The sequence below is a fragment of the Helicoverpa armigera genome, chromosome 27, assembly GCF_030705265.1.
Source record: "Helicoverpa armigera isolate CAAS_96S chromosome 27, ASM3070526v1, whole genome shotgun sequence".
Lineage (NCBI taxonomy): Eukaryota > Metazoa > Arthropoda > Insecta > Lepidoptera > Noctuidae > Helicoverpa > Helicoverpa armigera.
The window spans coordinates 2108639-2123821 of record NC_087146.1 but is presented as its reverse complement, the minus strand read 5'-3'; the positions used below and the strand labels follow the sequence as shown (position 1 = coordinate 2123821).

General features: G+C 33.2%; 1 protein-coding gene across 1 annotated transcript; it reads left to right on the top strand.

Moving 5' to 3' along the window:
* The first annotated feature begins 197 nt into the window (after positions 1–197).
* Positions 198–4986, top strand: LOC110373759 (uncharacterized). The gene is made up of 6 exons (XM_064042148.1): positions 198–766; positions 1430–1639; positions 2237–2324; positions 2724–3055; positions 3407–4027; positions 4827–4986. The coding sequence occupies exons 1-6, from the start codon at positions 480–482 to the stop codon at positions 4846–4848; spliced, it is 1560 nt and encodes a 519-aa protein (XP_063898218.1). The 5' UTR covers positions 198–479; the 3' UTR covers positions 4849–4986.
* The last annotated feature ends 10197 nt before the right edge of the window (positions 4987–15183 follow it).

Below are 15183 nucleotides of genomic sequence, written 5' to 3'. Positions count from 1 at the left end.
CTACAAGTATTCGAGAATGCGTGAATTGGATAACGATTCGAAATGTCAAAATTGACATGATTGGCTCGCGCTGCGTTTCAGGTCGAAGGCTCGCGTATATTTGACGTTGTTTCCTTATTTTCATGCCTACCTTTTCTTCCTTAACAGTTATTGGTACAGCTATCTCAGTCTAACATATGACTGTGTTTGTTGATTTCGAAATGAATGAACTTACAAACCTTGAAAATTGAATCTTGCTTGCTTGAAACGCATCAATGTCATTGAGAAATTGAGTGTACAAGATCGATTGAATCAATAATATTATTAAAAATAAATCGTAAAAGCCGCCTAATCGCGTAAAACTGTTTCATCCGTTTAATTTGTTGGCATTCCTTGCCTTATCATAGGAAAAACATTAAAAGTTTACTAGAAATAATGTGAAAACACGCGACTGCGGAGTATAAACAAATGTTGTGATATCGTGTTTTCCACGACAAATAATGAGTGATTTGTGCGATGAGCAAGTTATTCACGATAACAATTACACTAATACGTACAGTTTGTGGGGTAACTCGAAGTATTATGATATAAAAAACTTGTCTCCGCAAAATTTCGCTAATCGCAATGGTACTATTGGGAGTGAAATTAGCCAGGAGCTTAAGAGTTCGCGATGGTCGACGCCCCCGGCTGAAGAGCCGGCCCCGGAGCCCGAAGACAGTCGTAGCCGGAGGATAGTGTACCGAGACTCCTTGTACGAAGATCCTGATCTGTTTTACCAGGAAGCCCCGTGAGTTTGTTTGTTTTGAAATAAGAATGTTTTTGTTTTGATGCTTTGTGTTACTCCTTGCTGGTATGGGCGCCTGGTACTTTTCATCAGAAGATATTAATTTGTAACTAATTAAAATATGTAATGCCATTACCTCAATTAAAATTATTTGTAACTTGAGTGAGTCAGTTCTGATAATATTTGACCTTTGTTTATGAGTGGGTAGTAAAACAATGGTGTAAAAATATTAGAAAGATTTTTATGGTGGCTTGCACGAGATTATACAGGCTTTGTATAACTTGACATACTAAAATGCAACAACATTATTTTGTAATTCATTTTTATAGTTTTACTACTAATTACTATTTGTTTTTATTATGGAATTACCCTTTCCCATAGGAAGTACTGTCCGTGCCAGGATAAAATATAGCCTATGTTCCTCAAGAAGAGTGTAACTTTCCAACAAAAGAATATTTCAAATTGGTTCAGCAGTTTCAGAACCTTTAGGGTACAAACAAAAAAATACTTCCTCTTGGTTTTATTGCTACCTACATATGCTATTGTATATAGATGAGTTGATAAATTAGTGCTCAATATATAGACTTGCCTAGATAGATTTTTTTTTGATTTGGATAAATATGATTTTGAATTATATGCTTTACAACATCCCATTTCATTCTGCAGCGAGGAGAGCCCAACCAAAAGCCCTACGTTCGACTGGACTCAACACTACTGGCACAAGGCTTCCGAGAAACCAGGCTTCCACGACGGGTCCCGGGATGCAGGCCAGGGTACCAGCAGGAGTAGGAGACAGCCTAATGTAGGGCCAAATAAGATTCAGAAGAAACTTGATAAAATGTTGGCTAAACCTGTGAAAATGAGTAAAGCGGAAAGGTAAGCATTTGTGTGTCTAGAAAAATCTAATATTTTGAAAACTTGTTGCTAGAAATGTATATATTATACATTTGTTGTCATCTGCCTTGTGTTTTCTCAAATATGTTGGGTTTGGCTTCCAGTCTTAATTGATGCAGTGGAGCTCCAATACTTTATGAATGATGAAAATGATGAATACATGGAGCGCCTGCCTATCTCACTTCAACCCAGTTACCTGGGAAACCCAATATCCTTACAAGACTGGTTGTCAGACTTTCTGGCCTCTGACTACCCGTAACGACTGGCAAAGATGTTCAAATAACAGCTAACCAACAGTCAAATTTCAGCCCGCGGTTTCACCCTCGTCCCGTAGGAACTACTGCCTGTACCTAGACAAAATATAGCCTGTTACTTGGAAAGAGTTAAGCTTTCCAATAGTGAAAGAATTTTTCAAATTGGTTCAGTATTTCCAGAACCTTTAGGGTCCAAACAAACACACTATAGACTACTGGATACAAAAAAGCCCATGCATGCCCAGAGACTTGAAACTACTGTATTAATACTATAGTATATAGTTATAGGTAGTTTGAATAAATATATATTTGTTATCATTTACAGTATGATGCAGAAGATGGGTTGGCAGGGCGGAGCGCTTGGCAGGAGTGGGGATGGTATTGTGGAGCCAATAGCGCCCAATGCTGTCTATGTAAGTTATTACAATACTTTATTTGCAGTAAATGGAATTAAACATGGATAAAAAGGTGCCTATATGCTATTCTGATATGTAAGCTATAGCTTGAAAGTTTAACAAACTTACACATATGCCAAAACAGGAGATATTACATACTTTCGCATTCATAATATTAGTAGCAATTAGGAGTAGAACAGTGCATAAAACTTAATATTTTTTTATTTCAAACTGGAGTCCACACGTGGTTTCACCCGCATCTTAGGAAAACTCCTTCCAGTATTTGGGTGGGGATAAAAAAAATCCTATGTTCCTCTCCTGGTTTTAAGCTACCTCCCCACAGTTCAACCATTCTTGAGTTATAAATAATGCACATACACAACTTACTTTTATTTACATATATTTCCTCTATTACAGGCCAAAACGAAATTCGGTTTCGGCCAAAACCACCAGCCACTAAAATCGCCGAAACACAAAAAAGCAGAAAACAAACAGTTTTTCGAAATGAATGTGCTTCTAAACATTTTCGAGTTCGTCAAAAATAACTCCGAATTCGAACTGCTTTTCGACAAGAATTTGAAAAAAGACGAACGGAAACGGATACACCATTTAGTGGAGTTTAAGATACAGGGTGATGATCTAACTGCTGTGGATTTTGATAGTCCTGCTCAAATGGATTTGGTTTTGCAGATAAATGATAAAAACTGTTATGTATTGCAAACGCAGAGTTATGGGACTTATCCTGTGAGGTGAGTTTTCGATTTTGTGGTCGGAAATTGGGTTAGTTTTATTTAGTAGCTGTTTCTCGCGGTTTCATCCGCGGGGAACAACTTCCCGTCTCGGGATAAAGTATCGCTTATGTTACTCGGAAAGAATGTCTCAATTTGGAATCGATTTAGCAATTTCTAAGCCTAATAAAAATTAAAAATAAACTTTTTCTAGATTTAATATTTCATCTTGGATTCTATTGCTGGCTCAGGCAGGATTTATAATTATTTTTATTTAATTGCCCCTTGAATTAGCCGAAATAAAGTATTTTATTTGTTTAAATTTTCATAATAATACTCCCAAAAACCTTAATTTTAAACCAATTCTTTCAGGCAACTCTGCCTCTACAAATTGGCTCCACCCCACGTCTATCTAATCGTACCAGATGACTTAAGAGACGAACCAACAGACATCTTAAACACAGAAAACGGCGAAGAAGTATTAAAAGTCGAAATTGAACCTCCAAAAGTACCAGAACCTCTAAAAGTACCACAAGAGCCTTTAAAAGTACCAACAGAGCCTTTAAAAGTACCACCAGAGTCATTGACCGATGAATTGGAGATTGAGGAAGAAACGAACCCGTTTCTAATAAGCATAACAAGGAATTTAAAGAAGAAATCGGATTCGGAATGTCTAGAAGAAAAGGTACAAGAAGTACCACAGATACCAGAAGTACCAGAGGCTTTAGAGGTACCAGAAGAAAAAGTACCGAGTCTTCCAGAAATGTCAAAAGTTATGAGAAAAATTGTGGAGTTTTTTATCGAATTTGCTGAAGATAGAAAGTTTTCTCAGTTTAAGTTTTTGGGGCCTTTTAACGAGGAAGAAGATAGTGCTATTAATGAGTTTATTGAGCAAGCTATAGTTTATTTGAGTAAGGAAGGCGTGTGTACGATGGAGGCCATTTTTGAAAAAGTCCTTTTCGAAATCAACGAAGACTGCACTGGGAATACAGTGTGAGTATTTTCTTTTATTATTATTTTTCTTACAAGCATTTTTTGGGGTTTTGAAGGTGTAGTCTATACCAGATGATACAGTCCTTGCCAAACTTGATGGCGCCTCGTACTTATTTTTCGAAAACAACTATTTGACGTGAATTTGGCCCAAACACCACCTGCTTATACTTATCAGCCGCCATAAAGATTGGGAAAAATTATAAGATATATTTTTAGACTACCCTTTTAATTGACCGTATTATTACACTGGTCAACAGCATTTTTTGGTGCAAAGGTGAAACTTGCAAAAATATAAATTAAAATGGGGTTAATGCGGGGAAAGTAGTACTATATAATGCTTTAGTTAGAAATTACTTAAAAATTCTGCTGTCCCCAAAAAATTACATCAAATTTCATGAAAAAACGCGTTTTTGGTACTTTAGGAGGGGTGTATCTCTAAATCCCTACGTGCTAATGCAACTTTATGTTCTGGACTTAGATTACGTATCAAATATTCTACAAGAAACTGCATATTTCACCTTTGCACCAAAAAAAAAAAATAAAAAAATAATTTGTTGACCAGTGTTATTTTTTACTTCCAAACAGTTTTCAATATTTCCATTGAAATAGAAATCAAATAACAAAATTTTTAAAGCAGTTGATACTCTTTGTCTCACATTCACGTTAAATGATTTTAGGCACTATTCAAATTGTAATAAAGTCGATAATAGTTTGACACCCAATAAAATTTCCCCTAATTTATTTTTATGCAATTTTTAAGTTTAAACAATGAAACTTAAGCATTCTTTTTCTTTGCCAGGATATACAAGAGGCCGGTATAAAGAATGGATATTCAAAATTAGTTCTTAAGTTATTTAAATTTAAGTTTAAGATTGTTTGTTACGAAAATATTAAGGTAGCGAAACTCGCGTCGAATTTGGACAATTGATTTATAGTGACCATTTTTATAGACATCCTTTAAACACCTAACTAATAAATTATTAATAAAAAAAATATATATAAAAGAGGATGTTTGTAAAAATGGTCATTATTTTTTGAGTTTGCATTTGCATTTTCATCCATTTTCTCTGTGCCTTTAAAAATAAATACTGCCCGGGCCATTTATGCTCATAATACACTCATTTTAACATTAGATCTGAAATCGGCGCGAGTTTTAGCCATATTGGTTTGTAAATCTATAACATGCATTTTGGCTACTTTATCTATGGTTAGAATAAGCATGTGAATATGTCGATATGTTGATATATCGATAATATAGTCAGTGACAAGTTAAAGTCATTGGTAGTGGCAGAAATCCTAGCTCTATTTGTCTCCTTTAATATAAATACGCAGGCCGTGAAATTACACATAAATATTATATAAAATTGTATCTAGACAATTTTTATCGATTATCTATATATATATCGATAACGTTACATCGCTTATTCTAGCTCTAGAGTGTTATGGGCTGTTTTTATTGTCCCATCTCTAAAACTTAGACCAGTAAAAACTAAAGCTATCCTTAAATTATGCTTTTTAACCAACTTCCCAAAAAGGAGGTTCTCATCTCTACCGTTACATTAATTAAACATATAAATCATTTTAATTAAAATATTTTAAGTAAATCTTTATTTATTACATTTAATTCATCCTTCATAGTTGATTCGTGTGCTGTTTTGTATATTTTCATTGCAATCCCACCACTAGTATCGATATCGATAAATATAATGTAAAATTAAGGTTGCCCGCCCACGTCAATCTTTTTGTAGGACGGATAAATCGGACCGATATAGTTTGTAGGACGGTTTTAATAGGATTTTTTAACCCACTTTTTGGATGTGTGTGTTGCACTAGTGCTATCGGTGTGCTATTTTATTAACGCTTATATTAGCTTCACTTGTAACAATGTATGTAAGAAAATCTTGGAATCTTAATTTGACCCACTTCCCGGCCTTTCATTAGGATGAAATTTTGCTCACGCTCTGAGTTCTGATGACAATACATGACTAGCTTGTTTTTTTTTAAGTTTTTTTACCTGTTTTTTTTTCTGTTACAAAAAATTGGTTACCGATTTATCGGACGTGAGCGGGCAGCCGTCATCCGATAGTTAGTTGTAAGTTACGTAACAGACTTTATTTTCTAACTAAAGCCCAATTGATCTAACAAACCAAACTACAGTTTTTTTAAAACAACTTGTTCACTTTGAAAAATATGTAAATTCATAGTAAATAGTGTAATTAGTTGTTTTAAGAAAACTGACGTACATGTTGTGGGTGAAATTGGACCTAAATTATTATTTATAATATTCTATCGGAATGAAATGATTTTTAGTCTATAAAGAAAAGAAATGCGAAGACCATATACCACCTTGCTATAAACTATAAAGCGTGCTTTGGTAGATTTAAATCATCGTCTTAAAGAAAGTTAATGGTTTAAATCTAGCACTTAAGCTGGTACTAAAACACTTTTTATAATAAGGTGGATAGTTTTCATTAGGAGTGAAGAATAACGGTTGTACCTAATGTTTTATCTATAATCATCGGCAAGGATATTGAGCCCTGACCTTCACCTGCTCAGAAGTGATTCTGATTTCAGTCATTAGGAAATGCCGACCTCAGCGTTCTTAAAATGACATGTAAAAGTGATTTAATGTCCAACTTGCAAAATAAACAATTCCATTTCATTTCGATTTATTGGTTTATTGCCTTAAGTGTACAGTGCGCAAAGCGATCTCTCGCACCACTCTTCCGCCGAGAGCTCATTATCCGTGCCGATAACTATAACTGTCGTTTTGCTAACTAAAGATGGGCATTTGACTTATGTAATTTGTATGGAGATACATAATGTCAAAATTCTGTCTAGTAAGCAGATCAACAGATTTAAATAATATTGGGAACGGCTGTTAAGAAGCAATGATTTTTAACCTGCTGACTGCTATAGACCATTTAGAATTGAAATGAAAATGAGTGAGGTGCGCAAGAGTGTATGATAATGTGAGGATGTCATCGGAAATTAGTTTACAGACGTCATTAAGGCTCAAGTTATCAACATAAATATCAATTTCCTAAAACCACTGCTTACTTTCGAAATAGAACGTTTAAGAAAAACGGACATTTATGCTGTTAGTAAACTTAGGCCTAAGTTTGGTTCTTATTGTGCCTATAATTCGATTCGCCGTTTGAGAGAATGCTTCTTTTTTACTTATTTTGTTCTCTAGCAGTCAGAAGATTTAATCTGAGTATGGGTATACTTATAAATTAATGTTGTAAATAAGTATATTTAACTAATATTATTCACTTTTTTTAAGGATAAAAATGTTTGGCCCATCTTCATCACCACCAAAAGTTGTTTTCTGAAACAACACTTTACTTACCTACTATTTTGAACGTAAAATATAATGGTTAACAGTTGTTTTAAGAAAACTAATGTTTATGTCATCGATGAATTGGGGCCTAAATTGGCAAAGCCAGAATAATTTATCTTTAAAAAAACTAAGAAAAATTGAAGCGTAGAGAATATACACAGGTTAGGTATGAAAGTCAATACTTTTTGTTATATACAGGCTGTCCCAAGATCATTTCCTAACTTTTTGACCTTGAATGTTGGTTGAAAATTTTTGATCAAAGGTCGTTTTTACGACCTTTACGGATCAAAAATTTTGGATGAGAAAATCAATCAATTCGAAATTAATTTATTTCGAAGGACATCCTTTATATGCACAGATGACAGCACATCAACTTACCTCAAATCTGACAAATTTCTTCAATAGATTTTCAATCTTATCACAATAGTAGAAGGTTAATGTTCGATTGGTAACATTTAACAGATTCGGATAGCTTGACCTGCCGGCTTCTATACTAACTCTGTGTAGATTCTCTAAAGAAACATTTAAGTCGTAAGGAAAGGGTTTATTGTATTTATTTAGTAATTATTTAAATTAAATATTTAATTAATTATATAGCAACGGGTGTAGCCGGAATAGAATGTGTGTGGAGTTAAAAAAATGTGAACTTGAATCCCATTAAGTATGTTATAGTTTATATTTATAAATGGTTAGGTAAATTCTTACTCAAGTAAAGCAGCAGAATATCTATAGTTATGTGATGTGCATCGCATCTCCCCAGCAAATATGATGAATCGTTTATTTAGAAAAACATAAAAAAAAAAACATATTATTTTTCCCTACTAAGTGTTGGAGCATTCACATTGTTAAAGAGTCCTTTGCGATAGTCGCCATTGTCGGAAGAGAACCTTTAGCAAGATTTCAAATACCATATAACACTGGCACTACGCTTATATATTTAAATTTTAATGTTCATACGAAACGTATAAAAAAAATGGTGCAAAATTCCACGAAATAACGATAAGTTTTTTAATCAAATTGGTATACCTAAATATTAAGATATACAGCCAGTTTCTTCATCAAAAGTAAAAGCCAAAGTAATGTCACAAAGTAAAAGTAACGGTCAAATTCGTTTTATATATCGGTTTTGCTGTTACTTAAGCCTTGAAAAAACGAATTTGACCGTTACTTTTACTTTACGACATTACTTTGGCTTTTACTTTTGATGAAGAAACCGTCTGATAGTTGGCTATCAAAGATAGAATGAACGGCTATGTTTATGTATATTATAACCCCGGCTGCACTTGTTTTATAAGTTTAGGCCAGTCATCAGGAAACAAACGATGTTTACTATTTACAGCCAGTTTCTTCATCAAAAGTAAAAGCCAAAGTAAAAGTCAAAGTAATGTCTAGAGTAAAAGTAACGGTCAAATTCGTTTTTTCTATTAGTTTTGCTGTCACTTTAGCCTTGAAAAAACGAATTTGACCGTTACTTTTACTTTAGACATTACTTTGACTTTTACTTTTGATGAAGAAACTGGCCGTTAGTCGTTATAGTTCCCGTCGAACTTAATGGCATTCCGCAGCTAAGTTCTGAGCACACGTACACATTCCCTCCGCACCTCTGACACCCGGTTATATCTGATGGTTTCAAATAAAATTTTAAGTAAAAGGAAAACATCTCGAGGAAACCTGGACTAAAAAGTCTGAAATCACCAATCCGCATTGAGCAAGCGTGGTGATTGATGCTCAATCCTTCTCCGTGTGAGAGGAGGCTGCAGCCCAGCAGTGGGACGATAAAAGGGCTGATGATGATGGTTTTTTAAGATCAGCGAGAGTCAGAGGCGCGCAAGAGGTATATAGAACACTAGCTTCTGCCAGCGGTTGCACCCGCATCCCGTGTGAACTTCTGCATGAACCCGGATAAAAAGTAGCCTATAGCCTTCCTCGATAAATGGGGTATCTAACACTGAAATATTTTTTCAAATCGCACCAGTTGTCTCCGAGATTAGCGCGTTCAAGTAAACAAACTCTTCAGATTTATAATATTAGTATAGATGTGCATACTTGTGGTCGGAACTTAGCTGCGAAACGCCATCAAGATTGGCGAGAGCAATACCAGTGTTTTACAAGAAGCGACTGTTAGTACTTTCACGTCGTATGACCAATAAAATTACTAGTAAACATATAAATATCCATTTATGCCTACAGACTGGCAGTTATGTAAATAATTGTAATTATTTTATTTAAGAAATAAATATACACTATATTGTCAATTTAATCATGTGTTTCATTCTCGGCCATAATACTTGTTCACAAGATTCAATTTGCGACGAAACAGTCTAATAATTTTTAAATTAACGCAAATCAATGTGACAGTTCTAATAATATTATAATCCTGAATAGTTTGTATGTTTGCATTAATATCTGGAACTACTAGACCGATTTGAATAATTATTTCAGCGTTAGATTTGCTTAATTCACGCCTGAAATAAAAAGTTAGCTTTTGACACGAAGTAACAATATAAATAAAACAAAATCATCGTAAATATGAACATATTTGATCTTTATTTACACACATCGGATGACAAATACAATTTTCAGTCTATATCGTCTACTAGCCACACGTAACATAAGGGCTTTACACAATGGCCCATATTGGCCTAGCATCCTCACTTTAAAACTAAAATAGGTCTTAAACCTTACTAATGGTGAAAACACATTTGTAAAATTAACCACGGCGAAATAATCCAATTTTAGAATTCCAAAATCATTCGAATCTGGAAGAATTATAGATAAGACATCGTATCCCGAGCCTTTTCCCAACTATGTTGGGGTCGGCTTCCAGTCTAACCAGATGCAGCTGAGTACCAGTGTTTTACAAGGAGCGACTGCCTATCTTACGTCCTCAACCCAGTTACCGGGCAACCCGATACTCACTGGCTTCTGACTACCCGTAACGACTGCCAAAGATGTTTAATGACAGCCGGGACCTACAGTTTAACGTGCCCTTCGGAACACATTTTACACAAATTCGAGTTCTTCGCCGCGATCAGTGAAAGATGTGTGTTCACCAATACTTGACTTTATATTTCAATAAAACATGAGCCATTGTGTAAAACACCATTAACAATACTTGTCAAATACCGCCAATAGATGGCGTTTTAATAAACCTAACTAAGATATGCAAGAATGCGTGTGATTTTCATGTATTGATTGATAGTAAATTCTTGCATTTTCTCACAAGTTTAGCCTCACTGTGGCCCATAGTGTATTGTTCAAAATTACTTTTAAATAAAAACGATATTCCGAGATTAAAAAAAAAAGAATTGCAGAACAAAATTATGATATTTTCGGATAATCACAAATGCAAGAAAAAATAAACAAATAAATGCACGAATCAATGATAATATGCAAGAATTGTTAGAACTCGGAATATCGCCTTTAACATAGATTTAAATCTTTCACAATACAAGATAAACGCTACCTTACAATAAATTTTAACTAAAATAGTTAATTGCGAACTAAATATTGCGTGTTTTAATTAAATTATCGCTAAAATTATTACAAAAATTGGCATGTTTGATAAACAAAATAATTCGATATGATACATATTTATATTTTTAGCATCAAAATAATATAGCTACAGACAAAATCAGATAATATGACAGAATTAAGAAATCAGTTAAAACAAACATAATTTAACAGTTCTCATCAAATAAGTCTGCCGGTTTGAAATCAGCTACGAGTGACCATACAATACTCAAAATGTACACCATTAAGTTCGTGCAAATTAATTTTGCATATATCTGAAGTTAGTCATTTTAAAGATATTGTCAAAAGCTATTGCTAGTCCGAAGTTGGGTACTATTGACTTTACAATAGAAAAAAAATATTAACAAAGCTAGCTAGTTTATTTGTTGAGAACTGTAAAAATACGTTTGTAAATAAGGTGCTTACAATTAGTTGTTATATTTATTGACTTAGTGCCATTTCACGCCCAGTTTTTTCTCACCCGCTTTTTCGACGACCTGGATGGCGCAATGGTCACCACGCCGGACTGTCGAACCTGAGGTCCCGGGATCGATTCCCGGTTCGGTCGACATTTGTGTGATGAGCATACTTGTTGGCCGTGGTCTGGGTGTTATATGTATATATGTAGTTTATCAGTTGTGTTAGCACCCATAACACAAGTTAAATAATAACTTACCATGGGGCTAACCGACCGTGTGTGAAAAAGGTATCCCGACATTATTTTTATGTACATGATCATCCTCCGAGCCTTTTCCCAACTACGTTGGGGTCGGACCCGGGTATAAAAAAATCGGGCGAGATAAAACAGTGTATGAGATGGTACTAAGCCGATTTATTTCTGAGGAAAAATAAAGTACAATTTATTGGCAAATAATATTTGATAAAAAAATGAAATTATTGACTAGGGATAAATGGCTTAATTAAGGTGTTCAGTCGCTATCTAAGGGAATGCTAAATAATTGTTGTAAAGGCCAGTACACACCTATGGCATGTCATATCACATGAAATTACCATTTGCCTAGCCGTTTCCTAAGAATATTGGAAAGTACCATTTACCGATAACCAGTTAATAGATTACCACATAGTAAGGTGTAGTAGTACCACATAGTGGTGTTTTATAATTCAAATCAGTTTTTTTCCTCTATTAAAAGTAATTTGAAATATTTTTCGTAATTTTAGAAAAATAAATAGCATGGTAATAATAGTTTATTTCTTTCGCATTTTATAAGCAATTGATGTGCACCAGCCTTTTTTGTGATAAAGTAGTGATTTATAGAAATATGAAGTTGCTACTAAAAGCTCATTTGGGCAAGTGACCTGATAAATTCAATAATATTAATTAAAAGCTATTTGTAAAGAATGTTCGCACCAAATAACTGTGCATTTCTGAAGTTAGCCGATTGACTCGGCTTGACCGAAGTTGGCTATTATTGAATTCACAATAATCTTAGGACATGCAAAGTTACTTGGCGTGAAACATATATAAGAATGGTTCTATGACGGTACAAAAAAGGGTTACAATTTTTTCAGGAAATTTCAATTTATCTTACCTCCAACTCCGTTCTTATAATGTAAATTTTATCTTTAATTTCACAACATACATTTTCAATTTTCATAAATCTTCCAACGACAAGAAATCTCCCGAAACTTACTATTGCCAATTTACATTTTACAAATTCTACCATAACGAGAAAAAAAGAAAATTCAGTCATTCGTTTGAAATAAAAAATCGATATTAAATTACTTAATTAAAACCAATCGGTGAGGGTATATGAAAAAATGTCTTTTCGATAAAATTTAATCTAGGAAATAAGCAGTCTATGATAATATCACTTAAATCAAGATATGGCAACACTAAGGTTATAATAATAATAATGACAAGGTGATAGTATAGTCGAATATGACTGTTTATATTGAAAATCTGTATAGTCGACTATTCAATCACCTTAGTTTTTTCAATAAACAAAATAATTATGATCAAACGTAAAACACCGAGAAATTGGGTTGGGCTACACAAAAAAAAACATTTAGTTATTGAGAAAATTAATACAGTACCTATTTCAAAAGCTTTTGTAATTTCTTACATATATTATTTTGGAATAAAAAAACTTAAATAATGCTTTTGAGATTTCTTTGTGTAGCCAACCTTTTAATTCCAAGTAGGTTAAAAATAAAAGAGTTACAACCATTTGTCTATCGTCCACATAGATATGTCAGCCTTGTATGTATATAACATACATTATATAATAACAATAATAATTGAAATACACTTAATTTTACAGCTACCAATTATTTTACATTAGGGACAAATTCTACCATTTGTTTATTGAATATTTTTGTATGGCAACACTTTTCGTATAGCCAATGGATTTGTTGAAATTAATACTCTAATGGCCAGTTTAACCGGTTACCGATAAACTCTCTGATAGCCTATCAGGAAGTTATCTGATAGATAAGCTGCAACTTTCGTTTCGGATATCTGGCCAGAAATTATAGACAGCCTTTATCTGGCAGTCATCTTTAACTATCGGATAACTAACTGACATTTTATCGTTAACCAGTGAAACCAGGTCATAGGGTTGCAAAACCATTTAACTATAAAGATAACCAAACCATAACCAGCCGTATACTTGCCGCCCATTGGTCACATCGGTGGTTTGACAACTGAAAATGGTTCGGTTATCGTTATAGTTAAATGGTGCAACTCACCATAATAAGTTAGGTCATATTGTTTTTTATATAAATAAATAATATTTTTGAATGTTGTTTTTCCAAATGACTATACAAATAAGTTTTTCTGCACATGTGACTTGAAAAGATTTTATAAACGACTTCTATGATCATTTTATTTATAGCTATATACCAATTTTTCAAATCGGTTCCGTAGTTTTCGAGGCTAAAAATAAAAAAAATCTCAATTGAAAAAAAAAGTTTATATAATAATGATTTATTTAGGTTAGCTGCCAAATTCACGAAGTCGTTTACAAAAACTTGCATATTATATTAAATTGTATATTTTATCTACAAGCAGGTATTATAGTATTTTCTACTGTTATGTATAAAATCTATTTTTTATTATATTATATACTGTAATATGTATTACTAGGGGAATTGTAACAATTATATTATCAATTATCATAATATGGTATCATGAATGAACTGATTTAATTTACAAGTGCACTGAAATTACTGTCATATCATTATTATAAATATTGTATTTATAAGTAGCTGCTGTCCACTGTTTTGCATGCATCTCAATATAACTACACCCCGCAGCAGGACAAAAAGTAGCTTGATATTGGGGCTTTTTCTCAGATTCTAGTCTATCTATGTACCTTTGGACCAGTTCAGTAGTCTTGACGTGAAAGCCGAAGAGACAGACGGACAGAGATACTTCCTCCTTTGTAATATTAAAGTAAGGATAAAAACCTCTTCAGTACATTTCAGTGCAATGTTGATATTAGGGTTGTCACATGTGCAGCAATATAGGTACGGTAAGGGATGGGACGCGTATTCGTGTCTATCGATATAGTACGGGACTGAGAAATTAAAGTTGGAGAAATTAATGATATTGTAAGATCTTGACTTTCGGATTTTCCTAATAAATGCATATTACAAATGAGTTTGAAAGGCAGTATTCATATCAAGATTTGTTTTTGGTACAAGTCACTCATATCGATAAAAATGGTATTATAAAAATGACACAAGACTACTTATCGTGTATTTAAAACTATTGAAATAACTAGAATGATACCATACATTAAAATAGGTATGTGAAGAAATCTCTCTAATTTTCGAAGTCCCGGACAAATATCGATAGTATTACAACACTATAGAATCGATAAATCGACATTCAATACAAAGCGTATTTACACTAGTTTACAAGTGAACTCAGAAGAGTCTATATTTTATTTAAAATATAAACAAAATTGTCTTTTCATTGCTATTTTTTCATGTTATTGCTGATATTAATATGTCAATATAATACATGTATATATCGATAATTTTCGTTCAGCTGCCCGATTCAAAATTAAATGAGAGAACTTTTTAACCAACTTTAACAAAAGGAGTTGATCAATTTTTAAATTCGATATTAATGAAAAATCACGCTTCATAATACTTTAGTATATTTTATGAATTATATTTTTTTTAAGGAAGAAATTGGTAAAAAAAATTACATGTTGGAATCGGTAGGATTATTATGTAAAATTACAACTGCGATTGTAACTAGAAAACAAAGTTAATATGTTTCTTAAATTAAAGAGCCAATTTTAGATTTAATTTTTCGAAATAATTCAAT

Coding starts and splice junctions, on each gene's coding strand:
- LOC110373759 (XM_064042148.1), top strand. CDS start 480: ATGAGTGATTTGTGCGATGAGCAAGTTATTCACGATAACAATTACACT. Junction 2,325..2,723: donor TAGCGCCCAATGCTGTCTAT/GTAAGTTATTAC, acceptor CCTCTATTACAG/GCCAAAACGAAATTCGGTTT. Junction 4,028..4,826: donor GACTGCACTGGGAATACAGT/GTGAGTATTTTC, acceptor TTTCTTTGCCAG/GATATACAAGAGGCCGGTAT.